The 17,503-nt window shown below is 38.4% G+C and overlaps 1 protein-coding gene across 1 annotated transcript in view; it reads right to left on the bottom strand.

The window, feature by feature from the left end:
- Positions 1 to 17,503, bottom strand: part of LOC124555979 (inactive phospholipase C-like protein 1) — a 651,563-nt gene that overhangs the window by 153,372 nt on the left and 480,688 nt on the right. The window contains exon 8 of the mRNA XM_047130024.1: positions 12,121 to 12,292. Coding sequence (XP_046985980.1) covers positions 12,121 to 12,292 — 172 coding nt within the window. The remainder of the gene's footprint in view (positions 1 to 12,120; positions 12,293 to 17,503) is intronic.

The raw sequence follows: 17,503 nt of genomic DNA on the forward strand, positions 1-17,503 counted from the left end.
TTGCCATGTCAGGGGGCTGAAAGGGACATTGATGAACAGTGAGCAGGTGGAGAGGCCATTGTCTGGTTTATAGCATGGTTTGTAGGGTGACTGCGATAAATGCCTTTGTTCTACAAGACAGAACTCTCTCAGCAGGTGGTAGGTGCTAGGGACTCATTAAAAGAACTATGTGAGCAGATAAGCATCTCCTGGATTTCTTTAAAAAAAAAAATCTGTGACCTACTTAATGCTCAGAAGTTGCAGGAAAGTCAGAGAGTAGCCCTGGGGACAGTTTTTTTAACAGTTTCACAGGACAGGCTAGCTAGGCTAGCTGGTAGCTGAATGAGCACTGACTGGTCTGTTACAAGTGACTTAAGGAGGAGATAACACTTAGTTGAAAGTTTTTTAGAAAAGAGGGGAAGAAACTCAATTCATTGGCTTGTTGGCATTTTGCCGTTACTTTGCACAATATTTTGTCAAAGAAACAACTACCAGTATGCAATTGGTGGCCTGCAGTAGCTCTTGAAAGGATTGGTAGATACATTTTGTTGGTGCACAGAAATGAGCAAGCTGGATTTTGGAGACTTACAAAACATCTTTTAGAAAATATAAGATGCAGACAAGTCACAGACAGGAGATGGTAGCAAGATCTGTGGCTGTGCTCTCAAGTGGCAGAGTCATCTGAGGTCCGCTGTTCAAGTCCTCAGCTGCCAAATCATAATGCTGAACTTCAGACCAGCAAACGGTAGTGTCCCTACTCTACTCAAATTACATTGAAGATTAAGGTAAGCATCACTTACATCTCTGGCACATTAGAAGAAGAGAGAGTATTGTAGTTAAAATTCAATATAGGTTTCACTGTCTCATATTTGTCAGTGCTTCTTTGGGATTCTTCAGTTCTTGTTGCATACAGTCACTGTGATCACCATAATCAAGTTGCAAATCAGTTCATAGAATCAGATGCAAGATTATTAATCATCTCCCCATCATTTAGTAACTTTGCCAACCCTGAGCTTTAGTTTGCAATTCTCATCAGAAAGTTCAAATTGAGACAATTTTTTTTTTTTTTTTTTGTTTTTAAATGCTTCAAAAGGCCAACTGTCTTTTGTAATAAACTGTGAGAGTATGCTTAAATCTTGGGTTTATTATTACATTCAATCCCTTTCAATGATAAATATTATGTCAATTCCTCCATCTTCAGATTCACTGTTATGGCCTAAATAAATGATAACATTAGTAAATCTGTTGCATGCATTAAATTCTGCACAGATTCTCAAGGGTTTGGCTGATTCATGATTAATTCAGAGTCAGTTAAATATCACGTAACAGGGGGTTTGCAAAGTGAAACATTAAGAATTTTAAAAGTATGGCCAGTTACATTATGCTGTTTTTACAGAAATGTACAAAGATATGAGGTTTCATTCATCCTTTTATACTGAAATTAATTATGAAAATAGATATACTTAATCATGGTAGGCAGCACTGTAGCAGTTTTTGGAGAAGAGGAGGCAAGAAAATTGTGATTTAACATTGTGTCAGTGCTCAGGCCATTAAAAATGGAGCACAAGCGCTGATTTAGCAAGGACAGAGATGGAAATTGATTATGCCCTTTTCAATAGGAATCTCCCAGTATTTGTATTACATAACTTAAGGGAACTCTACATCTTGCTGACTAGAGAAGAATTTGAAGTCCACTTCTCCAGAATATGTGTTATGTACATTAACTAATGGAGAACCTCACTTGGTAGCGATGTTGGAAACATTCCTTGTCTCTATTCAAATAGATTTGTTGGATTTCTTTTCACATTATTCATGATTGTGAACACTGATAAGCTGGACTTTGTTTGAGGGATCTAAGAATTCTGCTACAGCAAATAATAAGTTTAAAATTTTTGCTGTTAACTTTTCACTGAATCAAGGTTTGTGCAAAAATGAGGCTTGTTATTGTCATAAGGTAAAGCTCTCTTAATGAAGCTGCATTGTCAGAAAACTGACTCTACAGAGAGCAGTTTCATGTTGCTATTATTCAGGAAGACTATTGTAACTGGAAAAAACTGGCAGGTTGCATGTCACTGAAAGCTGTGATGAAGTCTGAGGACACAGTCTGATGGAAGCACATGTGTGATAGTTAAAACATCTACTGAAGTTTTTTATGAAGTTGGATATGAGGCCAACACACAAGTGGCAGCTTCTGTACATATCATCTAGAAAGAAGATCTTCACAAACGCTAAACATACAGGAACTGAAACCATCAAGATATCTGAAATTCATAAAATAAATTTCCATAAATTTTTATTGGCTGTTAAACATTATTAGACATAAATTTTTCATTTAAATGCATACACGTCACATATAGGTAAAAAAAGAATTCACACACAGCTGTAGAAACGTTTCCCATCAGTCTATAGTGATTTCTTAGCACATGGTCATTGCATCTTTCACTACTAACAATTTTTTTTAATTTTTAGGAAGCTTGCAGCAATATGCTTCTAACTGTCAGAGACCATTATATAGCACTTTTAAAACACAACAGAATGCCCTCTTTACAAGAGAAACAGCTGTTCTCTAGTGTAACATTCAGCCAGCACAATGAGTATATTTGTCCAGCTACTGCTGGGGCTGCTCCAATTATAGTCATCTCTCCCTCCTTCCCATGTTCTCAAAATTTCTTGGGCAGGAACATACAACAGAATACTGAATCACCTTCCTGACAGTAAAATTTTACAAACATTGCCACTTAACTTCTGTAATGATTTTGCTAATATTTCTTGTCTTTAATGCATTTACTGTTTGTAAACTATCTCAAACAGTAATATTTGAACTATAATTTGTCAACCATCAGAAATAACAGAACAACATGTAAATTCGCCGGTGTTTTCACGTCTATGGCACGCTGCACTAGATGAACACCTGAAAATGTCTTTTTAACTCAAAACTAGTAGTGTAAGAAAGATAAACTCTTAATAAAAATTGCAGTCCAAGTGGAAAAATGTCAACTTCATTCAAAGGAGACACCAATGAAAAACATCATGAACTCAAATCTGTTAGAACAAACAAGAAAAATTACACTTTTGGCATTTTCAGTATCTTACAAAGACCTTTGTGTGGATCGCAAAATTCTACAAGGGCAAGTGTGATGGTATGTCATTCCCCTTGCATGGACAGAGTCTTATTTTAGCAATGGACAACTGAGGAACACAGTAACCAATGACCCAACAGGAATAAAAACAAACTTGGTATGGGGAAACATTGAATATTGTGTCCCACAATGTCCAGTGCTTGATCCGTGTCTGTTCTTGGCCTACATAAATGATTTACCTAGAACACGGAAGATTCTTCAAAACTTCTGAAGTTTTCTGATGACACTAGTTTACTGATAAAGGGCTGAAACATGTCCATACCAGATACAACCAGAGGACTGATGGAATAGGCTTGCAACTCGCTCACATCAAACAGATTAATTCTTGATCTTACAAAATCCCATATTGTTCAGTTCAAAACAAGGAAACAAGATACCAGAAGTTGAGACCAACGAGAACACACTGAATGGGGCTGCATGTGCATGTGTAAAGTTCCAGGGCAATGAGATGGATATTAAACTGAGGCAGGACTAGGTCATGGATCAGTTACCCATAATGCTCAGTTCTGCCTGCATTGCCCTTAGAAATGCCTCATTATGCTGCCATGAATGGTGGACTACTAGTATACATTGCATACTTTCACTCAATATTGACCTATGGCATAATGTTCTGGGGAAATGCAGCTAAGATAAAAAAAGTATTCTTCTATAGGACTGTTCAGTAAGAATATTATAAAAGTTGATAACTGAACATACTGCACAAGCTGTTTTAGGGACCTATCAATGTCTGCACTAGTATAACAATACATTTACTTCCTAATGACATATCTGATTAATTACAAGAGTAAATTTAAGATGAAATGTGCAACTGACCATGTTAACACTAGAAGTAAAAATAATTTTCATGTAGACTAAACATCCCTTTCAATGGTTCCAAATGGAGTTTTATATTTTGATGAATGATGTGTAACAGGTTGCAGGTATTAGCTACCTCTCCTACAATTCACCAATACATTTGGACTCAGGAATGTTAATTTCACATAACTCTAGGGTGCAGTTCTCACTGAGCTGATACAATATGACAAAACTACACTCCATCTGAACAAGTGTCTGAAGCCCAAACGGTTCCAACCAACTGCCATATCATCCTTAACCAATAGGCATCAGTGGATGCAGATACGGAGAGTCATGTGGTCTGCAGTCCACTCTCCGAAGTCATTTTCAGATTTTGTGACAGGAGCCTGTACTTCTCAGTCAAGTAGTTCCTCATTTGGTCTCACAGGGGCTGAGTGTAGCCTGCTTGCCCATAGACTAGGCAGACTCAGAAGGTCACCTGTCCAAGTGCTAGCCAAACATGACAGTGCTTAACTTCAGTGACCTAGTGGGAACCAGTGTTACCACTGCAACAAGGCTGTTGGCGGTATGCAAAATGACACATTGCAATAAATGTCACATTGTGTGACACTTATCAGTGTGACACTTACAGTCCCACAAGGATGATACAATATGTGATGCAGCTGTTGATGACAAAAAAAAGCAACATGACAGAATAAATCACTTTTTTGTTTGAGTTTCAGTTGCAACCACAAGCTCTTCTGAAGCTGACGTTATTGTCACTTATTATTTACAGTTCGAAAAACAAAAAAAGAAAAGGAAGTTCTGGGTGCACCCATACATTGATATAAATATGAAACATTGTTCAGCTGTGGTTTCTCATGAGGTCTCTCAACATGAACACAAATTCCATGAATTCTATAGAATGAGTCCAGACAATTTCCACTTTTGGGAATAACAGGTATCAGCTACTTTGACAATGCAGGACACAAATTTTTGACTAGCTATTTCTCCTGCTGAGAAGCTACTCATTCCAATTAGGCAAGTTGGTGAAAGAGTGTGAATGGCATTAAAATGCCACTATGAGAAGTTTATTTTTGTAAGAGCATCTGGTATGGTACTTTACATAATGTGGTACATATACAGGGCTATTACAAATGATTGAAGCAATTTCATAAATTCACTGTAGCTCCATTCATTGACATATGGTCACGACACACTACAGATACGTAGAAAAACTCATAAAGTTTTGTTCGGCTGAAGCCGCACTTCAGGTTTCTGACGCCAGAGTGCTCGAGAGCGCAGTGAGACAAAATGGTGACAGGAGCCGAGAAAGCATATGTCGTGCTTGAAATGCACTCACATCAGTCAGTCATAACAGTGCAACGACACTTCAGGACAAAGTTCAACAAAGATCCACCAACTGCTAACTCCATTCGGCAATGGTACGCGCAGTTTAAAGCTTCTGGATGCCTCTGTAAGGGGAAATCAACGGGACGGCCTGCAGTGAGCGTAGAAACAGTTGAACGCGTGCGGGCAAGTTTCACACGTAGCCCGCGGAAGTTGACGAATAAAGCAGGCAGGGAGCTAAACGTACCACAGCCGATGGTTTGGAAAATCTTACAGAAAAGGCTAAAGCAGAAGCCTTACCATTTACAATTGCTACAAGCCCTGACACCCGATGACAAAGTCAAACACTTTGAATTTTCGGCGCGGTTGCAACAGCTCATGGAAGAGGATGCGTTCAGTGCGAAACTTGTTTTCAGTGATGAAGCAACATTTTTTCTTAATGGTGAAGTGAACAGACACAATGTGCGAATCTGGGCGGTAGAGAATCCTCATGCATTTGTGCAGCAAATTCGCAATTCACCAAAAGCTAACGTGTTTTGTGCAATCTCACGGTTTAAAGTTTAAGGCCCCTTTTTCTTCTGCGAAAAAAACGTTACAGGACGTGTATCTGGACATGCTGGAAAATTGGCTCATGCCACAACTGGAGACCGACAGCGCCTACTTCATCTATCAACAGGATGGTGCTCCACCGCACTTCCATCATGATGTTTGGCATTTCTTAAACAGGAGGTTGGAAAACCGATGGATTGGTCGTGGTGGAGATCATTACATTTAATATTACAGAAAATACATTAAGTGTCATACAGGCATGGTAGGGTAAAAAAACTAATGACAGCTTTGGAAACATAGCAATGGGATGAGCTCATTGAAAATTAAACCATATTTGGAACATAAATGATTAAAAAAGAGATTAAAATTTACTACTAGTATTATTTTTTAAGACTGTAACAAATAAGCCCATTATGTAATTTACATTCTCAATACACCAAATGAACGTGGCTGATGCCAGCAATCGGATGAAGAGATCACTTTTCTAAGTAAATAATATATGCAAAATATTATAAAAAATTAGTTAATTTTACATAAATAATGCCATGACTGTGAAATGCTCCACAGATACACAAATGATATTATCAGCATGAGTATCACTTCAATAGTCCAACAATTTATGACATATTTATTTATATTTGTGAGCTATAAAATACGTAAAGTTAGTGTCTTGACTGTTTCCAGGTATGTCAAATTATATGTTTGGGATTAGTTTGAAATTCTTGTCACAATACCTTATATTTTATGAAGAGGTTGCAAACTAACTGCAAAGATTCACCAAATCTTTTATCGTATATATTTATGTGAAATTATTGTATAAATTCTTAATGATGGTCAGGGTGAAAGTATCTTCACTGAGTTGAGTAGTGGTCAAGTGACCAAGCCTTTAAATAAGCATGCACAGCACAGCACAGCACAACACAGCACAGCGTCTTTCATTATGTGTTTTTTGTCTGCAGTTGGTCGGAAGTGCGATAACATTCTGTGTGGTGTGTGTGCTACTTGCTTCACTCCGTGAGTGTGGAGACATGGAATTATTTCAAGGTTGCAAGTGAAAGTCTGTAAATATTTGTGGACTCTGATTTCAGGCAGGACATAGAATTTCTTGAGTCATTTCAGTGAATGACTAGCTTTCATATGTGCATTCTTTAATTATGCTTGGCAGGTGTGCTTCCATTATTTGTATTTGAGATGGACTTGGCTGAAAAGCGACACAATAGTATTGTGCACTGTTGAGTTTGGCTCCACTGAGGGTAACAGTGAGAGTTCACACTAATGAACATTAAGAAGTTGTTACAGTTATTCGTGAGTTAATGTGTAAAAATATTTAATTATCTAGAGCATGGTGTTGTTTGTAAATGCACTGCTTGCATGAAGTGATTATAAATTTCACACTGCTGATTTAGCAGCTACCAATTACATATGTTGTGCATGTCTGAAATAAATATTTGAAAACAGTCTGGCTTAGCCAACATTATTATCCTTCAGGATTTCATTTAAATACTTCATCCTTAATTCAATTACTGATTAACATTTATTTCACTAATTTGTTTCAATAATATTATAAGGTTTAGAATTAGCATTACTGTGTTGAATGATTCAGCTCTAGAGTGATTGTGTATGGCCACCCTCCCTATTGAAGACAGCCAGCCATGTTGAAAGTTATAGGTTGTATATCATCTGCACTTTTTTAGCACATTCTACAGCATCACAATTATTTATCTCAAGAAGGATATACTAGATGAGAGAGTAAACAAGTCCCATGGGTGAAATCATAGGCAGACAATGTATTTGAAGAAATGAAAGAAGCTCATGATGTTAAGCAAAATCCCAATGTCGCCTTCTCAGTTCTTTCTAGCTGCTCATTCAGAAGTAAAAGGAATTTAGCTTTAAGATCTATTTTATGCTTGTCATAAGGTTTGCTGAAATCAGGAACATAAACTGTAAAAAAGCAGTCAGCATTATCACTTGAGTCCCTGTGTCTCTTCTAATGGTACAAACAATTTCAATATGTTGGCTATATTTTGTATGCAGCAATGTATGACTTGAAACCCACCAAACATAAGCTGGCTACCAACTACACTCTTTGCTGTACACTTTCCAAACATAGCCAATTGTTTTCTTAGTAACTAAGTATCAGACAACTATGGGCAATAGCAAAAAGAAAACCAGTTCATTATCAGGCTATGATGTGAGATTACGGCATAAGAAAAAATATTTTTTAAAAAAAAATACTTAACAGTTTCCTTAGACTCAAATGAGAAAGCCTGCATAATGGAGAATACACGTGAATCTAAAAACCATGATTTTTAAATATTTACACAAAAATAAAAGCTTTCCTGAAAAACTAAGTAGAGAGACAGATGTAGCTCTGCTTCATTTACATAAAGCAATGTTTTAGGCACTTCTGATGACTTGAAATTTGTATCAAAACCGTCACCCCCGTGTGAACCAATTGTCACTTCAATTACTTTTCTATGCACTCCAGCAATGCAGGTTGCTTCTGTGTTATATTGTGAGCTGCATCGCATATGGTATTGCCTCGGTGAGAACCACAACTAGTATTTGTATTAAGTAGATATTAGCTTTGCCAGTACATGGACAGCTGATAGTGTTCTGTGTAAAGATGCATAAGATCTTTGTTTGAAGTGTTACACAAAGCACCAGCTGTGTAGTATAAGTGGAGAAGCAGTGAACTTTTTTCCCCAAAAACAGCTGTTTTCCTCCTAATATACATGAATGAAGAATCAAGGGGCAATTTCCTTAGTTATCAGTTTCAATAGATTAGTCCTAGTGATATTTTACACATGTAAAAGTGATACTTTACACAAGTAATTTGCTGTGGCAGCTTCTGGCTATTAATATATAACTTTACTTGTTCCACATACCTGGTGGGAGTCCATGATGAGACTTACATGACACAATGCAAGAATGAAAAATGACAATTGGAAATTACTGTGTTTTGAGCCACTGTCTCCACACATATGGCCTACAGTATTATCAGACAGTGTGTATTTTTACTATAGAAATACTTGACGTCTTGGGTGTACACTGTACAGGGATCATTCATTATTGATGACACATTGTTAAAAATGGTTTTTGGCCAATTTTTTCAAAATAAAAAGTAAAATTCTCATCTGTCTTAAACAGGACTGCATAATTAACACTCTCAGTACTATGCCTGTATGCCATACAGATGCACATGTATCCACTGTGAGGACAGCGCCAGCATCCCATACAGACACAGGTTTTCCATCCACTGAAATGTGTTTTACCATGTGCTACGTGACTGCTGGCTGTAGGACAGCCTTTGTAGTTTATATTTTGATCACTAGATGCAGCAGGAGTCAATTTATAACTGTGTCTTAAGTGAATGTGGTAATTGTCACAAAGAACCAAAAGGGCACACCAACAAGCTTCCAAGCTTCATGACAAGGAAGCTGAAGAAACATTTTTTATTTTTATTTTAATTAAGGTTGTTGTTGGGATGTTTAAGGGGGGACTAAACAGCTAAGGTCATCAGTCCCTTTAATTAAGGGTCCTATTCTAGTGCTCACTCTGGAAAATAGACTTTATGTGTATTGGCCCTCCACAAAACATCAGGCAACCACTGAAGGTGTTTCTGTATGTTCAGAAGGAGGTTTTATAACAACAATAAAGCCAAACAATGTTATAGATTACAATATGAACAACGCTGGTGTACACCACGTCAACAAGCTGTACAGCAGCTGCCCTTTCACATGAAAAACAATGAAGCGGTGAAACAAAATTTGCTTTCACTTTTTCCTAATGTTACTGTTTATGATTCTATTTTGTACAAAGATGTCACCAAGCAAAAGATATCTCTAGTGAAAAGCATAAAAAAGAAGTTAGAATGGACTTGGTAGTTGAAGGAAGTGACATTTCATCACTGGACGGAACACCAACCATTAACATTGATAGAACCTTTGGTCGACACTTTCCAGATAAGGTTCCATTTACTGCCAACAAAGTAAACACCATGTGCTATTGTAAAGTTTTTTCTGGCGATGGAAAGAAAGGGACTGGCAAGTGAATAAGAAAAGAAAGCAGATAGTGGTACAAACTCTGCAATGTTGGACTTTGTGTACCACAATGTTTTCAAGACTGCCATTTGGAAGTAAATTACGTACAAACTACATGTTATTTTTTGTTATAAAATATGAAATAAATACGCACTTACAGACAATTTAAAAACTGTAGCAACCAAAGCTAATATAGTTATACTTGACTTCTTGAAAATTCATACAGTGAATAGTTTTTAAAACACAGGTGTTAAAACTATTAAAATGAAACTGAATGAAATGTCCAATGGTCTTCTGTAGCTGGATTTGTTTAGGTCACTTGTAAGCCAACACAACTGGTAACACAACTTTTAAGTTGCATCTTCTGGTGCAAATATAAATGCTATGTCATAGGTTACCTGGAGGGTACCTGTTAATGTGAGCTAGGCTGAAAATTGTCTGCATAAAATTTAATGTATTCTGAAAAAAGTGATCAATCTGTGTAACTGCTAGGAAATCCAATTGAGACATTGCGAGCCACCTAGTGCAGTGTCTGAGGCAACAATTGTCACTACAGGGCCCAGTACTTCCAGAATAACATCTATGAAGGGCATTTTGCACTTGGCATGGGCCAACAAGAATATTTTTTTAATTGGAAAGTGTAAAGTTCGCATCTTAACACAGATATGACATTCATCATTGATGATGGCCTTTTTATCAATTGCCAATGAATTTTTATCAATTGAGGAGGGTTGAAAACTTTTGCTAGCCACGTCAATTGTCACTCTGTGGCATTTTGTAACCTATGACACAGCATTTATAATTGCATCAAAAGACGTTTTCTTTTTATTTTTGCTTGAAATGTTTGTGAGCCTAGGGAGGACATTTCTCATGTTTCTGGCAATGCTGATATACCAGTACTGATCCAAACACACGTATAACAAAGCATAATTCCTAATCTACAAAGTATCGAGTTTAAAATGATGTTAGATGTGTGTCTCTAAGATGCTTGACAATTGAGTAATTATTCTTTAAATTTACCAGAAAATCACCAGTTCACCTACACAATTGAAGAGAAGAGATAGCAGTGTTGAATGTGTTGATCCAAGGACTGTTCTGATGACTTATGTCTACACCAATGTCCTTTGTGGCCAGTACTACCCCACTATACAAACTGTTAATGCAAGCTAAATTGAAAACTGTCAGTATAAAATTTAATGTAATCTGAAAAAAATGTTATTAGTCTGTCTAACTGCTAGGAAATCCAATTGAGAGACTGCGAGCAACACAACGTAATGTCTGTGGCAATGTATCACATAAGCTGGCCACCTGGGCTAATGAAATGCCTGCCATAGCCTGCTGTAAGTTACTTCAGCATTTGCCTACAGTATGCCAGCATTCTGCAATGATCTCTGTGAGCCTTGTGTGATGAATGTTGTGAGTCTTATAATTTTTTGGTTTGGCATTTTGACTTTGCCTACATCTGTAGCTGTCAGACTCCTGCTTTGATGTATTGTTTTAAGAAATGCCCAAGGTTTTTCCACTTGCAGTTATAAGCAGCTAATGGAAATTATTTAAATGATTTACTTTTTCATTTTTCCTTTATTCGAATGTAATATACAGGATGTGCCAGGAGGAAACATCAGTATTCAGGGCTATGACATGAACGATCATTCACAGCAAAATAGTCTAGTAAACACGGGCTCTAAATGATTACATTAAGACAGATGAGCGCTCGTTCATCTTCACTATCATGAAAAACATCTATACTACTGAATAAGTGCTCATAGCTTCTAACGTATGCACTTTAGAGCCAATGTTTACTAGACTTTTTGCTTCGAATGACTGTTCCTGTCATATCTCTGAATATTGACCTTTCATCCTGGGGAACCTTGTATAAATGAGTTTTAACACAGAAAAGCACATAATTGGACAATATGGATGTATACACAATATTAAAATTTAGGGCAAAGATTTCCATTTGCTCAGCATTATGGAGGTAAGACATGCACAGTTAAAATCTGATGCTTTGAATAATTACTTGACTGAGTTACGAGTGGTGGCAGAAGTAGTTTTTTCCACAATTGATTTAAGATTAGAATTTGCATCTCTAATACAAACCAAACACATATTCAGGAACCAAAGCGGGATATGTATTAAACAATACACACATAAATGATATACAAGAGTACAGCAAAAGTCACAGTTTTACTTCAAAGTCAGCCTGGGACTGCAATAAATATTTTATTAAAAGGCAATATTTAAAAAGACAAAAAAAGACATTAAACAGAATATTTTCTACTCACCATAATCACTACTTTTCCTCGCAGATCTTCGAGAGTCATTTCACAAATATCTGTTTGGCTGTCTTCTGGATGCACATACAATGCATCACGTAACACATCTCTAATTGCAGATGCTAGTTTCCTCTGCTCATTTATGTCACAGTGATTTTGTAAGTGGACAAACAACGGATATCTTGAAAAGAAAATTATGTATTAAAAGGCAATAACAATAAATGCAAATTCAGAATGTTGAACTATAGAGATAGATATGGTGCACATAAAACTGGAAAAAGGTACCATTACAGAAATGAATATAGTAAAAATGGACAGAACAAGTAATTGAAGAAAAATACATAGACACATTTACAAATTGCAGAAGGATATTAGTAAATACACTCCTGGAAATTGAAATAAGAACACCGTGAATTCATTGTCCCAGGAAGGGGAAACTTTATTGACACATTCCTGGGGTCAGATACATCACATGATCACACTGACAGAACCACAGGCACATAGACACAGGCAACAGAGCATGCACAATGTCGGCACTAGTACAGTGTATATCCACCTTTCGCAGCAATGCAGGCTGCTATTCTCCCATGGACACGATCGTAGAGATGCTGGATGTAGTCCTGTGGAACGGCTTGCCATGCCATTTCCACCTGGCGCCTCAGTTGGACCAGCGTTCGTGCTGGACGTGCAGGCCGCGTGAGACGACGCTTCATCCAGTCCGAAACATGCTCAATGGGGGACAGATCCGGAGATCTTGCTGGCCAGGGTAGTTGACTTATACCTTCTAGAGCACGTTGGGTGGCACGGGGTACATGCGGATGTGCATTGTCCTGTTGGAACAGCAAGTTCCCTTGCCGGTCTAGGAATGGTAGAACGATGGGTTCGATGACGGTTTGGATGTACCGTGCACTATTCAGTGTCCCCTCGACGATCGCCAGTGGTGTACGGGCAGTGTAGGAGATCGCTCCCCACACCATGATGCCGGGTGTGGGCCCTGTGTGCCTCGGTCGTATGCAGTCCTGATTGTGGCGCTCACCTGCACGGCGCCAAACACGCATACGACCATCATTGGCACCAAGGCAGAAGCGACTCTCATCGCTGAAGACGACACGTCTCTATTCGTCCCTCCATTCACGCCTGTCGCGACACCACTGGAGGCGGGCTGCACGATGTTGGGGCGTGAGCGGAAGACGGCCTAACGGTGTGCGGGACCGTGGCCCAGCTTCACGGAGACAGTTGCGAATGGTCCTCGCCGATACCCCAGGAGCAACAGTGTCCCTAATTTGCTGGGAAGTGGCGGTGCGGTCCCCTACGGCACTGCGTAGGATCCTACGGTCTTGGCATGCATCCGTGCGTCGCTGCGGTCCGGTCCCAGGTCGACGGGCACGTGTACCTTCCGCCGACCACTGGCGACAACATCAATGTACTGTGGAGACCTCACGCCCCACATGTTGAGCAATTCGGCGGTACGTCCACCCGGCCTCCCGCATGCCCACTATACGCCCTCGCTCAAAGTCCGTCAACTGCACATACGGTTCACGTCCACGCTGTCGCGGCATGCTACCATTGTTAAAGACTGCAATGGAGCTCCGTATGCCACGGCAAACTGGCTGACACTGATGGCGGCGGTGCACAAATGCTGCGCAGCTAGCGCCATTCGACAGCCAACTCCGCGGTTCCTGGTGTGTCCGCTGTGCCGTGCGTGTGATCATTGCTTGTACAGCCCTCTCGCAGTTTCCGGAGCAAGTATGGTGGGTCTGACACACCGGTGTCAATGTGTTCTTTTTTCCATTTCCAGGAGTGTACATATGAATGGAGAATGTTGGGTCCTTAGAGTGAAAGTCAGTTGTTACCATTGGAATAGGGAATTAAACAATCATAGTTGAAAGATTTGTAACTTGCCCTATATCTTGCTCACAAAATGGTTCATGTGTTAGCATCTGCAATAGAATATGTAATATCTGTATTGTAGGATGATGGTAGTTATCATTATGTGGACTTCTTAGCTCTAAAAGGCTAGACAACTTAGGTATGATTTAGAACTCTTGCATAATGGGAGGAGGGGGAGAGAGAGAGAGTGAAACAGACCTATACCCTTGTGATGTCACTGTAGTGTTGATAATGACATTGCCGTGAGTAATGAATGTCACAATACATTTATTGTCCTGGTTATATTGTGTTACATTTTGAACTCATATTTTTCTCCTTGTGGATCTTTTTCAATATTTGACGACCTTTATTCTATGTTTCATGTTACGTTATATTCTTATCTTCTGAAAACCCATTACAATTTATTATTTCTAAAACTAAATGAATATTGAAATTTATCAAAATACAGTTATAATTTGATGTAAACTATTCTACATACATGGAATTTCTGTGAGTCAGTATCGATATGAATGTTACCGATTTTCCTGATTGTAAGACGAGGTTTTTCCCCAATTCGTCATTCGAAATATACAGGGTCGTCTTATATTCGCTGATTAAACTATAGTTCAATTCTTTTATCTTGGCGGCTCGCGCATGCCCGCCCAGACGCGGGGGGTAGCGTTCATCTCACTCTCGGTGAGGAGAGCTCTATGTCATTGTGACGTAGCACGCGTCATCATGAGTTTCACGAGTTGCCCTATCGACTGTTGTGTGTATTCTGTATATATCGACTGTTGTGTGCGTCTTGAAACTGCATTGTTATTTGTTTATGTGCTTTCATTGTCCTATTGTCCAGTGTTGCTAGCGTGTACGTCGTTCTGAACATGGGCTCTAACGGAGATGAGAGAACTTTCTAGCAGATTCATGACGATAGTCTGATAGATTTCACTATCTTTATTAGTTGATTTACAACACGAAGGCAAAATTAAATGGAACTAGATGGTTTAATGTTTCTAGCAACATTCGGAATTATCTTCAGAACCACTTCAATTTCTCAGTTTAACATTTCTGCCTACATGAATTATGTACAATCCATTGGATTTTATAAAAATACGAAACACTTTAATTTCTTCCTATTTCACATTTTTATCCACATGATTTATTCAATATTAATCGGATTGAAAACATGACTAGTTACTTTTTTAACTTTCGTTATGGTTATGATTCCTTCATTCAGATATTCGTTACGTTCATGAGACACACAATAACATCCCACATTCTCTGGATAGCAGCTTCATAATTAATTACTTCACTTTTCTGTCCACACGATTTATGCACGATTCATCGGATTTAAAAAGAATGACAAGCTTTTTTTTATTTCGTTATGGCTCCTTCGCTCAGACATTAATTATGTTAAAAAATACACAATTACATCGCAAATTGTTGGGATTACATTTAACAATTCATTCAGCTGGGATGAGCATATCACACAACTCCTACCACTTCGTTTTTACACATGTCTTTACATTTAGCTTTGACGTTATCGGTACAACTGCATAGATCGATATACGTACTCATTTAGTCGATTTAGGTTATTTACGTCACGATGACGTAGCATTACGTCATTATGACGTAGGGTTCTCGTCACCTAGCGTGAGATGAATGCTAACCAGACGCGGGAGATTGCTGTAGTGCGTTGCCAGTTGCAAACGATGCACGCGCCAGGAGGAGCAGCGCCATAGTATAGTATAGTATAGTATAGTATAGCTCGCAAACTTACGTTTAGGGGGGAGCGTGCAGTTTATGAAATAAAGCCACCACGGCTGCATTAACCCTTTCGCTGCTACAGAGACGTGCTCCCCGCATTCCACGCTGTGCGCGATTTTATCACTACACTGCTCGCCTGTGCAGACACACGGTGTTCCGACTGCTTTGACACACTCATCATTCGATTTCACAAAAACTATTTGGCCGAAAAATTTGATTTTTACACATCTTCTTGACTGACACCTTCCCCCCATAAATGACAAATTTGTTTCGATGTTCAACGCAGTTACTGTGCAGCATTAAATGTACTAAACCATTGCACGAAATTTTGAAGAGTTTGCAGAGGTAAAAGTCCATAGCGTATACTTTCCGTGTGGTCAATTTTAGTTGCCACAATGTTGAGAATGAAATGTGGGCAAGATACCTAAATTTCATATAAAATTTACTGTATAACAATATCTCATTTAATTTAAGTAGCAGATAGGTTTCGTATGTAATATTGAGAAATATTCCCTCTTTAGCGACTGTAATAAAACTTTTATTTATACCAGAGTCATTTCGCTTTTTTCTAAAACGTTTTGATTAAAAGAAAGTTGGCGAAGTACACAAAACTGAATTGTGAACGTAATAAAACATAGAAACAAATATAATGTCAGTGAGGCGCATTGCGCAAACAATTTGTGTTTATCACAACGGACAGCAAATACTTGCCAAAACATAGATCAGTCGACGAAAACATTGAATATGATGTTGCCAAAGCAGCGAAGCAAAGAAGTGTCCCAGACAATCAAGAAGCTCGGCAACGTACGAGCCGAAATTCTGCACTAAATAATACTTTTAATACTGTCACAAAAGAATATATCTCAATATGAATAGTAAAACAGCGACTGCGGAAGAGGAGATATACAAACAAAAGAGATAACATGAATATTATGTGTGCCTTTTCATTGTTTTTAATTGCTGTGAAAAGAAATATTGGAGGACAAAATTAGGAAAACCGAAAACTTCTGATTATGCTGAAGAGACAAAGCACTAGAAATTTCAAAAAATTACATTCGAACGAATAAAATTCATGAAGTAAGAAACTTCGATATTGTTTTTAAATTAAGAAAATATTACTCAACAATCAAGGTTTGCACTCACGTTTGCATTTCCCATAGCATCCATTCACCTTAACCATTACGCTAACGAAGCTGGTCATTACACAGTTCACCTGGAGGACTGTAACATATCACGCAAACTACTGACAAACACTTTTGCTATGACTATAAACTTCTCACGTTTCGTCGAAGTACAATACTGCTGTTCTTTACTGCGAAAAAGTGGTTCGTGAGAATGATACAAACACCTTTCCTTGCTGTCGCCTGAATTAGGAGGCTTATTGCTTGTTTGGTTAAATTAATTAATAGAATATGAAGCAATTGGTATAAAGAATGTTTTTTCCAAACTTTCTATAAAAGAAAGTCTGCTATCAAGACATTGCTTTTGTTCAGTTGCTTTATTTATGACTGAACGTTTCTAAAACTGAAGACATTCGTCCGTGCTCTGCACTGCAGTCGAGCTCTGGCAACGTCGTTCTCTGTTCATTGGCTGACTCTGTTTTGTGACGTCAGATGCGCAGAACGAACCTAAACTCGGCCGCTGTCGTAAATGACACACACTATAGTACTGTTGCTGAGGTTAACATTTTTACATTGTTTAATGAAGTATACAGATGTTGTCTTGCATTTGCAGATGAAGCTTTGGCTATTAAGGT

Source organism: Schistocerca americana, chromosome X, assembly GCF_021461395.2.
Source record: "Schistocerca americana isolate TAMUIC-IGC-003095 chromosome X, iqSchAmer2.1, whole genome shotgun sequence".
In the NCBI taxonomy this organism is placed as follows: domain Eukaryota; kingdom Metazoa; phylum Arthropoda; class Insecta; order Orthoptera; family Acrididae; genus Schistocerca; species Schistocerca americana.